At 43.4% G+C, this 16,948-nt stretch overlaps 1 protein-coding gene across 2 annotated transcripts; it reads left to right on the top strand.

The window, feature by feature from the left end:
* The first annotated feature begins 1,630 nt into the window (after positions 1 to 1,630).
* LOC121921616 (ankyrin repeat domain-containing protein 40-like) lies at positions 1,631 to 13,842 on the top strand. 2 transcript variants are annotated; one of them, XM_042449937.1, is made up of 5 exons: positions 1,631 to 2,005; positions 4,201 to 4,349; positions 4,662 to 5,123; positions 8,230 to 8,396; positions 12,804 to 13,842. In XM_042449937.1, the coding sequence occupies exons 1-5, from the start codon at positions 1,881 to 1,883 to the stop codon at positions 12,948 to 12,950; spliced, it is 1,050 nt and encodes a 349-aa protein (XP_042305871.1). In that variant the 5' UTR covers positions 1,631 to 1,880; the 3' UTR covers positions 12,951 to 13,842. The 2 variants fall into 2 exon arrangements, with proteins under 2 accessions (XP_042305871.1, XP_042305870.1); XM_042449936.1 differs by having other exon boundaries at positions 1,634 to 2,005; positions 8,230 to 8,405.
* The last annotated feature ends 3,106 nt before the right edge of the window (positions 13,843 to 16,948 follow it).

The following is a 16,948-nucleotide window of genomic DNA, read 5'->3' as shown; positions in this document are numbered from 1 at the left end:
ATGATGTGACCAGAGTACAGCAACCTCAACTTTATCAGCTTGGCTTCCAGGGAGATTCCAGGCTTGATCTGTTCAAGGACCCATTTGTTTGTCTATTTGGCTGTCCACAGTATCCTCAGCACTCTTTTCCAACAACACATCTCAAATGAATGTTCTTCTTATCCACTTTACAGCTCTCACATCCCAACATGGTGATGGGGAATACAGTGTATGCATCACCTTAGGGTTTCCATAAGTCAGAAATGACTTGAAGGCACACAACAGTCACAAGCTTTTAATATGGCCCCCCAGCTTAGCCAGTTAGTACCACTCAGCTGACCAGATGTCTCCTTTTCCATGATCATAGAATCAGAGTTGGAAGAGACCTCAAGGGCCATCCAGTCCAACCCTCTTCTGCTATGCAGGAACTCACAATCAAAGCATGCCTGACAGATGGCCATCCAGCCTCTATTTAAAGATCTCCAAAAGAGGAGACTCCATTACTCTCTGAGGGAGTGTGTTCCTCCAATGAACATCCCTTACTGTCAGGACGTTCCTAATGTTTACATGGAATCTCTTTTCCTGTAGCTTGCATCCATTGCTCCAGGTCCTATTCTCTGGAGCAGCAGAAAACAAATTTGACCAATCCTCAATAGGACACTTATACAGAGCTAGTGTATTACCTCATTAACTGTCTCCTCTCCAGGCTAAACATACCTAGCTCCCTAAGTCTCTTCTCATAGGGCATAGTTTCCAGGCCATTCACCATTCTAGTTGCCCTCCTTTGGACATGCTCCAATTTTTCAACATCCTTTTGAATTGCGGTGCCCAGACACAGTATTCCAGGTGAAGCCTGACCAATGCACAATAGAGTGGTACCATCACTTCCCTTGATCTGGTCACTATACTTCTATTGATGCATCCTAGAATTACATTGGCCTTTTTAGCTGCTGCATCACAGTTGGATATGCCCTCTATTTCAACCTTCTGTCTAGGAGAAATTCCAAAACGTCCTCCATTTTGAGCCTGATTAAGAAGCATGGATTTACATTTCTATGAGTGCCTTTAGCTTTTGTTGTGCCACATCCTGCATTTATCTCGAATGCCCTCCATTTTGTGGTGCCTTGCCCTCCTTTGCAGCTGGGGCATGGGCTCACCCTGGTGCCACAGACAGGGGGGAAATGTTTGCACAAAGCTGCCTCCCAAAGAGACACCTTGCCATCGTGGCTTCCAAGCAGCACTCCTCCAGGCGCTTTGGATTTCAGCTCCCAGAATTCCTGACTATTGGCCAAGGTGGCTGGGGCTTCTGGGAGTTGAAGTCCAAAACACTTGGAGAGCCAAAGTTTGGGAATCTCTGAAAGGCCTATTGTGATGCTGGCTGTTGCTGTTGTTGTTGCCGTGGCGCTTGGCTCCTGAGGGGCCTTCTTAGAGCAGTGGTTCCCAAACTTTGGTCCTCCAGATGTTTTGGACTTCAAAACTCCCAGAAGCCCCAGCCAGGTTGGTTAAACAGTCAGGAATTCTGGGAAATGAAGTCCAAAGAATCTGGAGGACCAAAGCTTGAGAGCCAGTGCCTTAGAGGTCTCTGGTTCCAGAATCAGTGCAAGGCCCAGTGGGTTCCTCGGTTGCCAAGGCAACGGGGCCTAGCATTCCTCCTCCCCAGCAGCAGCGCCTCCTCAGAGTAGTAGGCCTCGCCTTTCGGCCCTAGGCCGTGGCTCCCTGAAGAAGGGAAGGGAGCGGCTCCACTGACCGGAGGAAGCCTCCCTGCGGCCCCTGAGAGGAGGAGCGGAGGCGGAGCCACGCAAAGCCCGGGGGCGCCGAGTCGGGAGGGAAGCGAGGCCTCCGCCGCCCAGTGCTGGCTGGTGCCCACTCCCGCCAGAGGGCCTAGGGCGGGCGAGGAGGGGATGCTGCCGAGCGGCCCTCTGGAGGAGCGGTTGAGGGAGGCCGCAGCCCTGGGCGACCTGGAGGAGGTGCAGGCGCTGGTCGGCCAGGGGGCCCAGGTGGATGCCCCCAACGAAGTCAATGGCTGGTAAGGAGGCTCCCCTCGGCCCCGTCCTCCATTTCCAGGACGCGTCCTCCACTCCAGCCTTCCCCCAGGCCGGCAGGAGCCATTTGAGCAGCACTTGGATTCACATTTATACGAGAGTTATCAACCCAGTTATCTGGGAAGAAGGGCAGGCGTCACGGAGTAACCCTAGAGCGATGGCTGCTTGGTTATGAAACGGGCAGCAGCGCAGGGATTCTGGAGCTTTGGGTTTTGATCCAGGGTCTCTGTGTGTGTTTGTGTGTATGTATGCCTCCCCATTGCCTGTCGACCCCAGGGATTTTCATGGAGTCCTCTCATTAGGCAAGGGAGACTCTTCAGAGGCAGGGTGGCCCCACAGGTCTCCTTTTCCAGGACATGCCCTACATTTCAATCTTCTGTTCAGGAGGGATTCCAAAATGCCTTCCATTCTGAGGAGGACGAGGAAGCCTGCATTTAGGATTTTAGCTTCTCTTTGGTCATGTCCTACATTCTACCTTTTGCGGTGCCTTGTCCTCCTTTGCAGTGAGGACACCTGGTCACCCTGCTCAGAGGTGGTTTTGCCCATTTCTTCCTCTAGAATATAAGTGACACCATCAAGTTCTCATTGGCAGTATCCCACCCAAGTATTAACCAGGGCTAACCAAGCTTAGCTTCCAAGCTCAGAGGCGATCTGGAAGATAGGCCAAGTAGGCGTGATCACTCCTACAATGTCAGCCACAACAACTGTACTTGATAACAGCACTGTGCCTTCAGTGCAGGTTAATATAGTTCCCCTCAATATTGAAGACATTTAACAATAATCTTATTTCAAGAGCATCTATAGACTACTGAAGGATTTGAAGAGGCTGAAATTTAAGGGACATCAAGTTAGAGTCCTCTAAAAATTATGCGTGGTATCTGTGATGCCATCACCCAACCTATTTCCATTGAAGACAGCTGTAGCTGGAATATACTGGATCCCAGCACATTAGTGGTAGCTCCTTATCTTGGAGAAATGGTCTGCTTTCCCCCCTCTTGCAGCAACTGCTTAGATCCAATTCACCCCACCCTCCTAAAGATCTAGAGCAGTTCCAGACAAGATTGATCATGCCATGGCCCTACCTCCTCCACTGAAGTTTCAGATGATGTTGGTTCCTCCACTCATAACTCTGTCTTCCTCCCACCTCCAGTACCTTTCCATCCTTTTTTTAACACCATGGAAATATGTTGAAGAGAAAGAGCATGAATAGGTGCATATTGCCTATTAATTCTTAGTCCCTGGAGCTATCTGGAATCTCCCATCATCATACATCTCTCACATAATGTGGCTGTGCAATTTGACCTTTAGTCGCTATGTCACCCAGTTCAGAGGACAGAAAGATGACGAAAGCAACATATTCTTGTATTTCTTCTCCTAAATGATTAACTATGGTTTCCGCCTACTACTTTCCAAAGCAAACTCATGTGAGAAGTGTGGTGAACACTGGACGGATTGGAACCCCTATTGTATAGGATGTCACAGTAGGTTATGGTGGCAATGTCTAATGGGAGTTACAGTCCCAACAACATCCAAGGGCCACACATTCCCCATGCTTCATTTAGTCCAGCATTATCTGCTCCAGCTGGCAGTGATACTCCAGAATCTCAGATAGGATCTTAGGTACTTCTGTTGTTGTTGTTGTGCCTTCAAGTTGTTTCTGACTTACAGTGAGCCTATCATGGAGTTTTCTTGGCAAGATTTGTTCAGAGGGTGTGTTTTTTTCTTTTGCCTTCCTCTGAGAGAGTGTGACTTGCCCAGGGTCATCCAGTGGGCTTCCATGGCCAAGCAAGTATTTGAACTCTGGTCTCCAGAAGCATAGTCCAGCACTCAAACCACTACACCATGCTGGCTCTCTTACCTAGAAACTCTGGAAAGTAAGCCTCTTCCTGCATGCAAAATGTGTGCTGTGTCCATGAGCTATTGTTCCTCTCCTATTTCATCATCAAAGAAAGTGAAAACAAGATGTCATAAGAATGTTTGCCTTGAGTCTCTATAGTGGGGGAAGGCAAGATATAAATAAATCAAATGATGGTCATGTTGGCCCAAATGGCTAACTGGCAGCTTGAAGGACATACTTCAGGGACACCAGCAGACCATGACAGAGGCAGCTGTTTGCTGTGGGTTGCCAACATGGCTCTAGAGTCTAGACAGTTTAATAACCAGTGTTTCTCTTACATAGGACTTGTTTGCATTGGGCTTGCAAACGGAACCACATTGAAGTGGTTGCTTACTTGTTGGATTCTGGAGCCAATAAGGAGATTTTCACAGTTAATGGCGAGCTGGCAGCACATTTAACGTCAAAGAAAGAAATCAGAATGCTTCTAGGAGGTATAATTGACATCTTGAATTTGTTTTTCCAGAAGTATACTGTAGACCTTTAATGTAATACATGGGATGGGCATAATTTTTCCAGCAAAATCCTTTAGCGTCAGTCTTACACTCATTCATGAGTGTAATTTTAAATAATTTTTTATCTTTGAAAAATGTTTTGTTTGATCCTTTTAGCTAAAATTGGGTATTTATAATTGTAAAAACTTGACAGATTTTCTTCTGAAAGGCACAGAATTTTGTGATTTTAAATTGAGGAAATGGTTAAAATATTGGTTTTTTTTCCCTTCCTAACCTCCCTTGACCTGGAAGAATGTGACAATCAAGAAATGAATCACTTAAAGCTGCCAGTCAGTGCAAATGATGTGACCAACCCACTATTGTGTGCAAACAAGGAAGGAAGGGACAGTGTCCTTGACACTCCATCACCATCTGAGGATACCAGAACCATTGTCACTTGCTTACCTGAGGGCAAATCTAACACTTGCTTATCGACAATTCAAACTGAAGATGTGTGCCCAACCTTCTCCATGCACAGTGAAGACTACTACAAAGAGGACTTCACTTCTCCCATCAATGCAGAAGCTACAGCATGCATGACACCTCCAGTCCAGGGCTGCCCTGTTTACCCCTCTCCTGCAAGTCACAACAGAGTCCTCTTCAGCTCAGCTGCATCTCAACATGTACCTCAGCAAGCAAATGGCTCCTGCACAGGCAATACAGAGCCCTTACAGCCACTGCTTCTCACAGGAAACTTCCCATATAATACACAAGGTACTGAAAAATGTTTTTTCTCATGATGATCCCTTTTAATTGCTTAGAGATTAAAGTGTGCATCACTACCTGCTGTGGTTGAGAGGTAAACGTTTAAAACATTTCCTTCCATTTCTTAAGAACCTTGTCTCAAGACAAGGTTCCTTTTTTAAAAACTGATACTTGAAGGGGGTTATTTTGTAGATTTGGGGCCTTACTCATTGCCACAGTGCTTCTGTTCCATCCACCTATTTTTTTTGTTCAGAACTTGTGATTCTATACTTTGCAGTTATGAGAGAGAAGAGAGAGTTGATGGTTTGTTTCTAAGGTGATGATGGGGAACAAGTATCAACTGAATAAATTTCAACTGATACTTTGAACTTTTTTGTTATGATAGTAAGGAAGGTCAGGAGCCGACCTTGCAATAGCAGAAAAGCTCAGCTCTTCATAATAAGACAACTGTAAACTTTAAATATTTGAAAGAATGTCATATTGAGGATGGAGCAAGCTTGTTATCAGCTGCTCCAGAGAATAGGAAGTGGAACAATGGATGAAAGCTACAGGAAAGAAATTCCACCTCAACGTTAGGAGGAACTTTGTGACAGTAAGAGCTATTAGACAGTGGCACACACTCCCTTGGAGTGGTGGAGTCTCCTTCTTTGGAGGTCTTTAAACAGAGGCTGGCCATCTGGCGAGACTGCTTTGGTTGTGAGCTCCTTCATGGCAGGGGGTTGGACTGGATGGCCAATGTGGTATCTTCCAACTCTGACTCTTAATTCTCATTGAAATACATGTATCCCAACCCCCATAATTGCTTTACAAACCAATTAAAATGCTGAGAATGGGGCAACAACTGTACCAGCATAAAATTGCAAAAGATTACTGATGAAGTGAGCTACGGTCCGCAAAAACCTGTGCTATAATAAATTTGCTACTCTTTAAAGTATCACAAGACTGTTTTTACTCTGCTTGTCACAACTCTAGCACAGATAAAATTAGAACATAGGCATTATCTGTCATTTATGTGTCACACTTGTACCCTGCTCTTCTTCAGCTCCAGCTCTTCGTAGAACAACTTACATATGGTTCCTGGGCAGTCTTCCACCTACTTAGCTTCAAGAAGAGAACTGCATCATGTGTTGACTGCTCTATACCACCACAGATAGCTACCCATCTTGAAAAATCTGGCAAGATTTAAAAGCCAGTTGCTTGAGAAAAGTGTATTATAAATTCAGGGCTTTATAAAATCTGCAGATGGGACATTTTTTCCTCAGCAGATTTTGTACTTGTCAGATATAAGTAGTACCCTGACAGTAATAAGGCCCAGAATTAGGGAAGTAGATGTGTGTTAGGGACACAATCTAACATTGTGCAAACTGAAGTCTGCTCACATAATCAAACTTTCTCCTCTGCCTTTGCCTCCTTACTACAACAGATTTTTGAGTGTTTTCTATGTATGTGATAGCCCCCATCCCAGTTGACAAAAAGTTTCATCAGCAGGACTTACTTGGATTCTACCCCAAAACTGGCCAGATAGATACAGCTCTGATCTTTCCAGCACCTTCACTTCTTGCATCATTTTGCCACTTTTATTGCCCCCATGTCATACACTTGTATCTTCAAGTAATTTTAACGGACAATAGTACGTTTGCTGCTTTATGCAAGTGAATCCCAATGTACATCAGTGGTCCTAAATTCACAATGCAAATTGAGACTGGCATAAATGTGGGGAATCAGTTCCATAGGATTTTACTCAAGCCATCACCAATTTTAAAGACGTTTAAAGTATAAAACATCAAGGCTCACATTTTCAGGCTAGAGAAGTGTGCAAAGGCTTTGTAGAGGGACCAAATCCTGATTTGGAAGGGGTTTGCCTGGGGTGAGCTGGCTTGTCACTACATGATAGTTCCTCTACAGAGGCACATAGAAAGCAATTGGTAAGAACTATATTCTTCTGCTATACATTCTCCACCAGGCTTCCCAGGTAGAAAGCACATCAGCAACGGGTGGGGGTGGGTGGGTGAAGACAGACCAAGTGCACATCTCCTGTACAAGTAACAAGCTGCATTTTTTAAAAGCATGTATGTAATTGCATAAAACACTCACATTCTCTCTTCCTACTCAGTGCTCAGTGAAAAAGCTGCAGTTCTCCTTTATACTGCAACATGTTTAGCAGCTGCCCCCCCCTTTGATATTGCTACTGTTACCCACTTGTTCTCTATGCATCACAATTCTCTTACTTAAGCAGGCAAAAGAAACCCTTCCCATCCTATCACACCAAAACTGCAAGATGCCAGTTTGTTCTTCTTCCTCCTCCTCCTCATACACCCTCTTTCTAAGCAGGCAAAGGAATCTCCTTCTTTGTGACAATGCCAAGACTGCAGTTGCTTTCTTCCTCTCCCCATTTCCCCAGTTAAGGCAGGTAAAACTCTTAACTCTAACTCAACTCATTCTTCTCACTCTTTGTTTGACTGCACAAGGACAGCTGTGCATTGTAGCAGAAACAGTTATTGGGAACCATTGTAAATTTGAATTTTAAATGAGAGTAATATAAATTGAGACTTACCCGTGTTATCTTTTATTAGAATTGTCTCAGTGGCAATGTGTGCAACAATAATAAGTATAGCCTTTAAAGATGTCTTAAGATCTCCTTACTGCTGGGGATTCCTGTTTGTGGTTGTTAAAATAACTGAACATCACCCACCAAACTTAGCTTAGCTGTTCAACCAAAGGATTACCAAGACCCTGCAAACTGGGGTACTCAGCAGTGATGTCTACACCGCTCTCCCAGTTGTGGGAAGCAGACAAGCAGTTGTGGAAGGAGTCTGAGGGGTCACTCCAGCTGTCTGTTTTCTATTTGCCCCATAGCCAGGAGACATTATTTTCCTATCAGCCTGATGTGCAGCATCTCAGAAAACCTTCAGCTGGGATGCTGCCAGGCTGACAAGATAGTTTTTGGAAGGTAACATCATCAGATATAATAAAGATGGTGGGACTCTATATTGTAATTACATCTATGGGTTTAGGATTTAAATGAAGTGATTGCCTTTTTCAGTTTCCTTACATTTTAGTGATGATTAACTTCATTAAAAACACATTATCTCCCCCTTCCAAAAAAATCATATAGAATTAGTGCTCAAAGTAAGAGTTCAGAATCCTAAGGAGAATGACTTCATTGAAGTTGAGCTGGACAGACAAGAGTTGACATACCAGGACCTGCTCAGAGTGAGTTGCTGTGAACTGGGTATTAATCCTGAGCAAGTGGAGAAGATCAGAAAGCTACCCAATACTCTGGTAAGAAAGGTAAGGGATAGTATTTTCATTGAAAGATTTTTCTGCAAGTTGACACATTTACATTGGACATGTCGGTGGAAATGGATGCCATCTGTTATAAAATATATGCAATACAAAATGTGGCTCAAGTTTTTGCCACATACAGGTAATAGATTATCATTTCTTGTTAGGTGTATCTGGTACATGTATCCCAGAGTGCATATATTAGTCCTGGCTTGTTTAGGAAATACACATTTGCAATTTCCTGTTCATGATTTTGGCTTTAGATTCCATCCAGAGCTTCATATAAAGCAGCATTCTCACATTCAAGTGTGCAAGAATATTCCTTGCCAGACAGCACTGATCAGCAGTCAAGAGCAGAGAAAGCGCTAAGTTTCTTGTTACTGACCAACATTTAAGAGTCAAGACCCTTTTCACTCGCAAACAGGCAGTCATGTTGAAGTTAGTATTTTATTGTTATGTATTGTTAATATGGTACTAAACCTAAACTTTGCCCTTGAATATTATTACCACTTAAGATAACCCATATTTGCAAGCATGACAAGGAGCAATCTAAGCAACAATGGATTTTTATAGGAAAAATAAGGGCAAGCATTAATATGCCATAGCTCTTGATAAATGACTGAACTTTGTATCACATCAGCTTGTTCTTTGCCAGCCTACTTAATTGCTACTTTCTTATGTAGGAAAGGGAGGCTGTGCTTTAGAGTCTTGCATTGTGAGCAGATTTATTTAGAGATCCATGCAAAAAGAAGATCATTATGTTGAACTTCTTTCATGATTATGAGCCTTTTTAGAGTATGCTATCCATATCTTATAAAATGAATTGTAAAGTTGTTGTTTAAAAACAGTAACTATAGATATTTGGATCAAAAAGTGCCTTAAATGCATGAAAGGGAAATTGCACACAAGTATGACCCAGTTTAAGAAAGGAGGCCACCTAGTGTGGGGAAAAACCTGCTACCACAGAGACTGAGGCTCGATCCAAGTTCTGGGAGGAGGCAGGGTCTTCTCCTTCAGATAGCCAGATGAGACTTCCAATGTCTTGTAGGTCTGGACCCAACAAAGCATTAAACTGGCTCCCATCATGTGGTGCCAGAAACCTGTAGGGAAAATGGATGGGAAGGGATCCCACAGGCGGGGAGCCCTATGCCAGGACTGTGAGGAGGAAAAGGAGAAACACAACTCTCAGCAGGCCCAGTTGGCCTCCTTTCCACAACTCAGAACTGGCAAATACAAAATTCCTGTTTTTCTGGTTCAGTAAGGAAGGAAGCCCACTAGTTGGTGTATGTGAAACAGCAGTGTTTCTCAGGAAAAGCAGTAACTCCCCACTAGAATTACTTCCTTCCCTGAACATGTGCTGACTGACAGGCCATCCTGGAGGGAATCCAGGACCTCTAGGGGGTCCATACTAGAAGGCTGAGGAAGGCCATACGCTGTGTAAGTGAAATGTCTTCTGGAAGCTAGGATGGATAGATTCCTGTCAGAATGGCCATGCTTGCTTTCAGAACAGCCACTCAATGTCTAGTGGTCATTTTGAAGAAGATGGGGTCTTCATACCAAATAGGTCTGCCTGGGATGGATGGAGAAGTTCATATCAACAAACCAGAGGCACCACAGAGCAATTAGGATGATTGAGGCTCTTTCAGTTCCTTCTTTCCTAATTGCTCTTGGAATCACTGGAAGGTGAGGGAAGGTGTAGAGCAGGCCATTTGGCCAAGGAACAGATCCTGGGTCCAGTATTAAAGATTTTGGGTCTTTTTCAGATGCTTTTCTTTATTCATGCTCTTACTGCTTACTTTTTGGACTAGGGGTGCTGAGCATGTTCGCCATTACATGCTGCACTCGATCCTGTCAGGCAAACATTTGTGATCAAGACTATCTAGTCAGAGTGGCAGGATTGGTCTACCAACAGAGTGAGTTCAGGAGAGAGGGAGATTTTTAAGTTCTGATTCTACAAATCTATTGGTAGTCCATCAAGGGCCAGCCTGAAGATAAAGCGCCCACCCTCCATAACTGTCATCTTTTGGCCTGTGAGGGAGCGAATAGGCTGGCTCAATTCCATCAAGGGCCAGCCTGAAGATAAAGTGCCCTCCCTCCATAACTGTCATCTTTCAGCCTGTGAGGGATAAAATAGGCTGGCTCAGCTTCATCAGGGCCAGCCTGAAGATAAAGTGCCCTCCCTCCATAACTCATCTTTCGGCTTGTGAGGGAGCAAATAGGCTGGCTCAACTCCATCAGGACTAGCCTGAAGATAGAGCGCCCTCCCTCCATAACTGTCATCTTTCAGCCTATGAGGGAGAGAATAGGCTGGCTCAGCTCCATCAGGGTCAGCCTGAAGATAAAGCGCCCTCCTCCATAACTGTCATCTTTCGGCCTGTGAGGGAGCGAATTGGCTGGCTCAGCTCCATCAGGGCCAGCCTGAAGATAAAGCACCCTCCCTCCATAACTGTCATCTTTCGGCCTGTGAGAGAGTGAATAGGCTGGTTCAGCTCCATCAGGGCCAGCCTGAAGATAGAGAGCCCTCCCTCCGGTCCATCTGCCTTGGTCCAGGCCTCAGAGGGAGAGAATAACTCCTGGACCTGATTCTCTCCCCCCCCCCTCCCTTCCCTTCTTTGTTGTCGTGTCTTTTAGATTGTAAGCCTGAGGGACAGGGAACACGTCTGTTATCCCCTCTGTTGTAAACCGTCGTTCCAGTGATTGGGCGGTATATAAATAAATTCCTATTATTATTACTTATTATTATTATTATTATTATTATTATTATTATTATTATTATGTAGGGGGTGTTAAGAATAGGCAAGCCCATGGCACTGAGTCTTGCAGGATACCATCTTTCCTAAAAACATGTCCAGGCTCATGAAAGGACTGGAAGGAGCTTCCATCACTCTCTCGGCTATTTGTGCAGTGGATTATTGATGCTCTAGAAAGAAGAACACATGAAACCATATTCTCTGCAGAACTTTAAGCCTCATTTGTCATTGCTGCTAAGCAATGGAGCGTGGATAAGCAGGTGGTTTAGGTACTCATGGACTGCAACTCTTCTGGACCTTAAGAACCACAGAAGCCACCAGCATCTTAGTGAAAATACAAAGAACTGTGGTCAGGCCAAAGGATATTGCATAGTACTGATACTAGTCCTTTCCATATCTGAAGTACATGTAGGGGTGATGAGCTGGAAAAATAGGTATGCGGAGATATGCTTCAGTATGATCAATGGAAGTCAGGAAGTCACTCTTTTCTTCCCTGATGGATCAGGTATCCATGCAAAATTTCTGCCCCTTTAAGCAACAAACTTATTATTTTGAGGGTCAGGATTGCTCGTTATTCCCAGTTTTCTTCAGGACCATGTAGAATGCTGAGAACACCCTTTTACTCCACTGGTGAGGGTGTTACTGGCTCTATGACCTGTATCTAGATGAGATTGTTTATGGTTCCTCTTTCCTTCTGATGCTTTGGCAGGGTCCCTCATGGTGCGGATCTTAACTTTTCCTTGACCAGGGAATAGAACTCAAGGCATAGCCCTATTGGATTTTTCAAGCACCCAGTTGTCAAAGAATAATATCAAAGACACCTGAGAAGAAGCATCTTGCCCACCAGACTTTTTTTAATTCAAGTGGGTATTAACCATAGGACTTGCTTCTATTTGGACTGGACAGGTCATGTGTTTCTTGTCCCACAAAGGATAGCCCAGAAAGGAAACAGTGATTAATTGTATCCTGAGAACCTAGAAGAGAATGAAGAGTGGAGGCTTTGTTTGGATCCTTTTCCTGTTGATTTCAGAGTGCCTTCTTGTGCCTGACCTTTTGTACAATTTTGTCCAATGGATCATTCAACAGGAACTTTCCAGCAATGGGACACCATCCAGGCTGGACTGATGGTCTGTCCACTCCCCAGTTCCTGTGCTGAATTATGTTTCCAGTGTCCTTAAACCAGCAGGCAGACCCTAGTGAGGAGGGAAGTTCTGCAACTGCTCTGGTGCTGGTATGTGCCATGTATCAAAGATGGCACAAGCTAAATATCCAGCTGAACCAGCACCCACCAAATCTGCACATCCACATTGGGTCTCAGGTGCTGGCTTCCTAGAGAACCTGGAAGGCACTTGGTAGCAAGTACTTCATCTGCTTTCTTCACTGGAGACAATGAAGTAAAACTGATGATGTGAAGGGGGAGGTCCTACCTCTCCAACTTGAGTAATCTCACTTCTACACATCAAACTATGCTGTGGGTTAGTTAGAAAAATATTACTTTCTTTAACAGGGCATATGAAAATTATTTTTGAGACATGAGCATATAGTATTCTGTCTGATGATCTCAGTGCATTTTGTAGCATTACTTTCACAGTTAAAACTACTGTTTAAAGCTACTATTTCCAATTAAATGATGTTATTTCCTTCCTCATTCAAGGATAAAGATGTTTCCAGGCTTCAAGATTTTCAAGAGCTGGAACTAGTACTGGAGCGAAGCATCAGTTCTCCATTCAGAAATCCATCAGCACCAACAGCGATGGACATACCCTACTACAACACTAAAGCTGCAAAACTAACATACTGAAGATTAACAGGCAGTGACTAAATATATTTAAAAGTTTTAAGTTCATGTTAATTTATTTTTACTAGTAATTATATTTATATATTGGTATTTTCAGCTAAAATACATTTGAAATATTTATATTTGTCAGTTTTTGTTGAGTAGAAGGAAAGGCCCATACAGCTCAAGCACTTTAGCAGTTTCATATGCAAGCACAGATGGAAAAAAGTGTTTTGTGGGAGAAGCAATCATTTTCCGAATTTCTCTCAGGCAACTGGACTGAGATTCCTGCCTAAAATACATTATGTTACAAATAGCTGCTAGTGCTTTTAATAGTTGTAGTAGTAGAAGTAGTGTTAGGTAACTTATTTATGTTAATAACATGAAGGCAGACAATTAACTGAAAACAAAAGAAAGCACATTAGAAGGTGAAAAATCTTCAGTATTGTTCTCCTGATATATGATCTTCATCCCAAGAACCGTAACAACACTGTAACAACACCTTTATTTTACCTTTTCTCCCAAGTAGTATGAGAATAGTTTCAATGTTAACTGCCGTTATACAGCTTTTGTAAGAAAATCCCATCTGGAAAATTTCCTGAAATTACCAATTGTGCTACCACAATCAAGTTTACTGTTGTATACAATTTAAACATGCGCTGAAGAGATTATATAAGTATGCTGACAATGGACCAGATCTATGCATTTAGAAAATTATTTTTGTAGCTTTGTTAAAAAAGGGGGGAAGGGGGCGGCGGCTATGAAGCAAGCTAAACAAATAGTAATTGTATTTCTGTAATTTGTTATCCTGTAAATAAGATGGCAAACCTTTGGAACAGTACTTCTTGTATTACCTAATTGTAACAGGCTAAATAATGTATTAAAGTATTTTTAATAAACCTAAAGTTTTGTTTTACACCTGATTGTTATGGTTCTTGTATATGATTGAAACAGGAGTATGCCATGAATGCTATGTAGTGAAGCTCGGTGTTCAGCTGTTGCAGTGATTTACTTCTTATAGCTGAGCTGAAAAACTTTAAACAATCTCATTTACTGTGAAACTAGAACTGGCTCTGCTTGATTATATTGGTATGGCTATTGGTTTCCTTTATTCTTTCAGCTTCCCAACTGCCAACCTGCATTTCCCATGTTTTCTGTACACATATACAAAGATCCACAAAATTGTGCCTTCTATTTTCCTCTCACTCCCATCAACATTGTTTACATATCACCTCATCAACCTCAGTCTGGAACTATCTACTGAACAAGTTCACTTTCTGGACACTACAGTACAGCTACAAAATGGACAGATAAGCACCACACTATATCGCAAACCCATGGACCACTACACATACGTACATGCCTTCAGCTTCCACCTTGAACACACCACTAGATCTATAATCTACAGCCAAGCCCTCCGATACAATTGCATCTGCTCAGACCCACAAGACAGGGATGCCAAACTCAAGAAATTACAATAAGCATTCCTCAAACTACAGTAGCCACCACATGAAGTGGAAAAACACATAAACAAGGCAAGATGTGTACCCAGAATTGATCTATCACAGAACAGAATGAAGAGGGAAAATGACAGAACCCCACTAGTGCTCACATACAGCTCCCAACTGGGACCACTCAGGCACATCATCAATGAACTACAACCTATTCTGGAAAATAATGCCACTATTTCAAGGGACTTTAGTGGCAGACCTTTACTCGCTTACAGACAGCCTCCAAACTTCAAAAAAGGTACTCACCTACAGGACGACACAGACGGCGACAGGTACTAAGCCTTGCCACAAACCAAGATGTCAACTCTGCCCACACATTTATCCAGGAAATGTCATCACAAAACCTAATGGTATCACACACAATATTAGAGGGGCCTTCATGTGCTCATCCTTCAATGTGATCTATGCTATACTGTGACAGCAATGCCCTTCACCACTCTACACTGGGCAAATAGGCCAGTCTTTGTGTCAGAGGATAAATGGATATAAATCAGATAATAGGAATGGGAATACACAAAAATGGTTGGCAAAACATTTCAATTTCCCTGGGCATTCCATCTCACACCTCAGCATAGCGGTCACTGAATAAAAGAACTACAAAGTTAGGTTGGAAAGAGAAACAGCAGAACTGGAATTCATCCATAAACTACCGCCCCTCAGCAATGGATTGAATAAAGACACTACACTACACTACACATACTTCAACACAATCTGACTTCATCCTCATGAGGGGTGACCTACATTCATCTATTCCCCCCACCTCACCACAGGCTAGTCCCATTGCAAAACGATCTGACACTTCATCTCCATACAGAAAGACTAATTTCCTTTGTCTTTGTGCACTAATGACCATCTTAAAATTGGACCTGCAACTTCATTTTCATACATAAAGGATTTGTAATTTGCATTGACATCCTCCCATACCAATGGCATACATATGTTTGTACCTGGCTTCCACTACACCAAATGCATCTGAGGAAGTAGACTGAAGTCTACGAAAGCTCATGCTGCCAATTTCTTTGAGTTAGTCTCAAAGGTGCTACAAGATCTCTTCACATATTACTGTCACATATTATTATAAACCGTTTAAATGTTTATCAGTTCTTCAGTACTATCTCTACTGAACTACTTCATGGCAATACAAAAAAACAATATGTGCCCAAACCTTTTCTAGTCACGGTTACAAATTTCCAATTTCCAAAGAGCTACACTTCCAAATATTGCAGCAAATTAGCTCAAAAGTAAAGAAGCACTTCAAACCAACATGACCTAGGGCTTTCAAAGTCTGCAACCTTCTTTGTGGTTAAATCTTTTTTTAAAAAAATTAATTTTCACATTTTTCTCTTTCTGTTATTTAACTTGAGCGATCTTCCCTAAAGGATGATGCACAATTGGCTTTGATTTTGCTAATACAGAGATTGTGAACAGTACTGTGCTTTTCTTTTTACAAGTTATGGAAAAACGAACATTGGTACTTACCCATGATATGTTCATTTCCAGCAGACGAGGGTCCTAGCATCCTGTATTCTGGGTTAAGCTCCTCATATTCGCTCCTGTAGGCAGGGACAATAAACAAAAGACCGGCCCCTATATAGGGAGGAGCTAACCCCCCTGGGCCTCAGTCAGTAACAAGCCAAGTGACTAGTAGGTAAATCAAGGAACTGAACTTTAGTAACATCAGCTAAGAGTTAACTAGAACACCTTAGAAAAAACTAGTCTAACAACAAACAAGAACTCAGAAAACCAATCCAGCAACAAGAAGAACAAGGCAGGTCCACCAACAGGCAGACAGGGTCGGAGGCCGCAGGCAGCACCCGGGTGGGCAGGATGCTAGGACCCTCGTCTGCTGGAAATGAACATACCATGGGTAAGTACCAACGTTCGTTTTCCCAGCAGACAGGGTCCCAAGCTCCTGTATTCTGGAATTTACAAAAGCCCTCTCGAACTGGGAGGGAAGTGCTGCTAGGAGACTGTGGCCCCTGACACAATCTGTTGGAGGACCCGCCTTCCAAATGACGCTTCAGCAGACTGAGACACGTCCAGTTTGAAGGCGACTTCCATGTGGCCGCCCTGTAAACGTCTGATAGGGAGGCGCTAGTGGCCAGGGCCGCAGAGGTCGATGTACTCCTGGTTGAGTGCGCCATCACCCCCTTGGGGGGAGTGAGATCAAGAGTTTGGTAGCTCTCTTGAATACAAGACCTGATCCACCTACTCAGAGTCGAGGCAGATACTTTGCACCCCAAAGAGCCCAGGAGAAAGGAAATGAACAACATTTCAGATGACCTTAAGGTTGAAGTCTTCTTGATGTAGATTTTGAGGGCTATGCGCACATCCAATGTGTGCCAGGTCTTTTCCAAGTCATTCTTAGGATCGGGGCAGAATGAAGGCAGGAGAATGTCCTGCGATACCTGAAAGGCTGAGTTGACCTTAGGCATGAAGGTAGGGTCTGGACGAAGGCACACTGAGACTGGCCTAAAAATACACAAGTCTTTACGTACCGACAGGGCCCCA

This window comes from Sceloporus undulatus, chromosome 2, assembly GCF_019175285.1.
Source record: "Sceloporus undulatus isolate JIND9_A2432 ecotype Alabama chromosome 2, SceUnd_v1.1, whole genome shotgun sequence".
Classification (NCBI taxonomy): domain Eukaryota; kingdom Metazoa; phylum Chordata; class Lepidosauria; order Squamata; family Phrynosomatidae; genus Sceloporus; species Sceloporus undulatus.
This window is presented reverse-complemented; position numbering and strand designations above follow the sequence as displayed.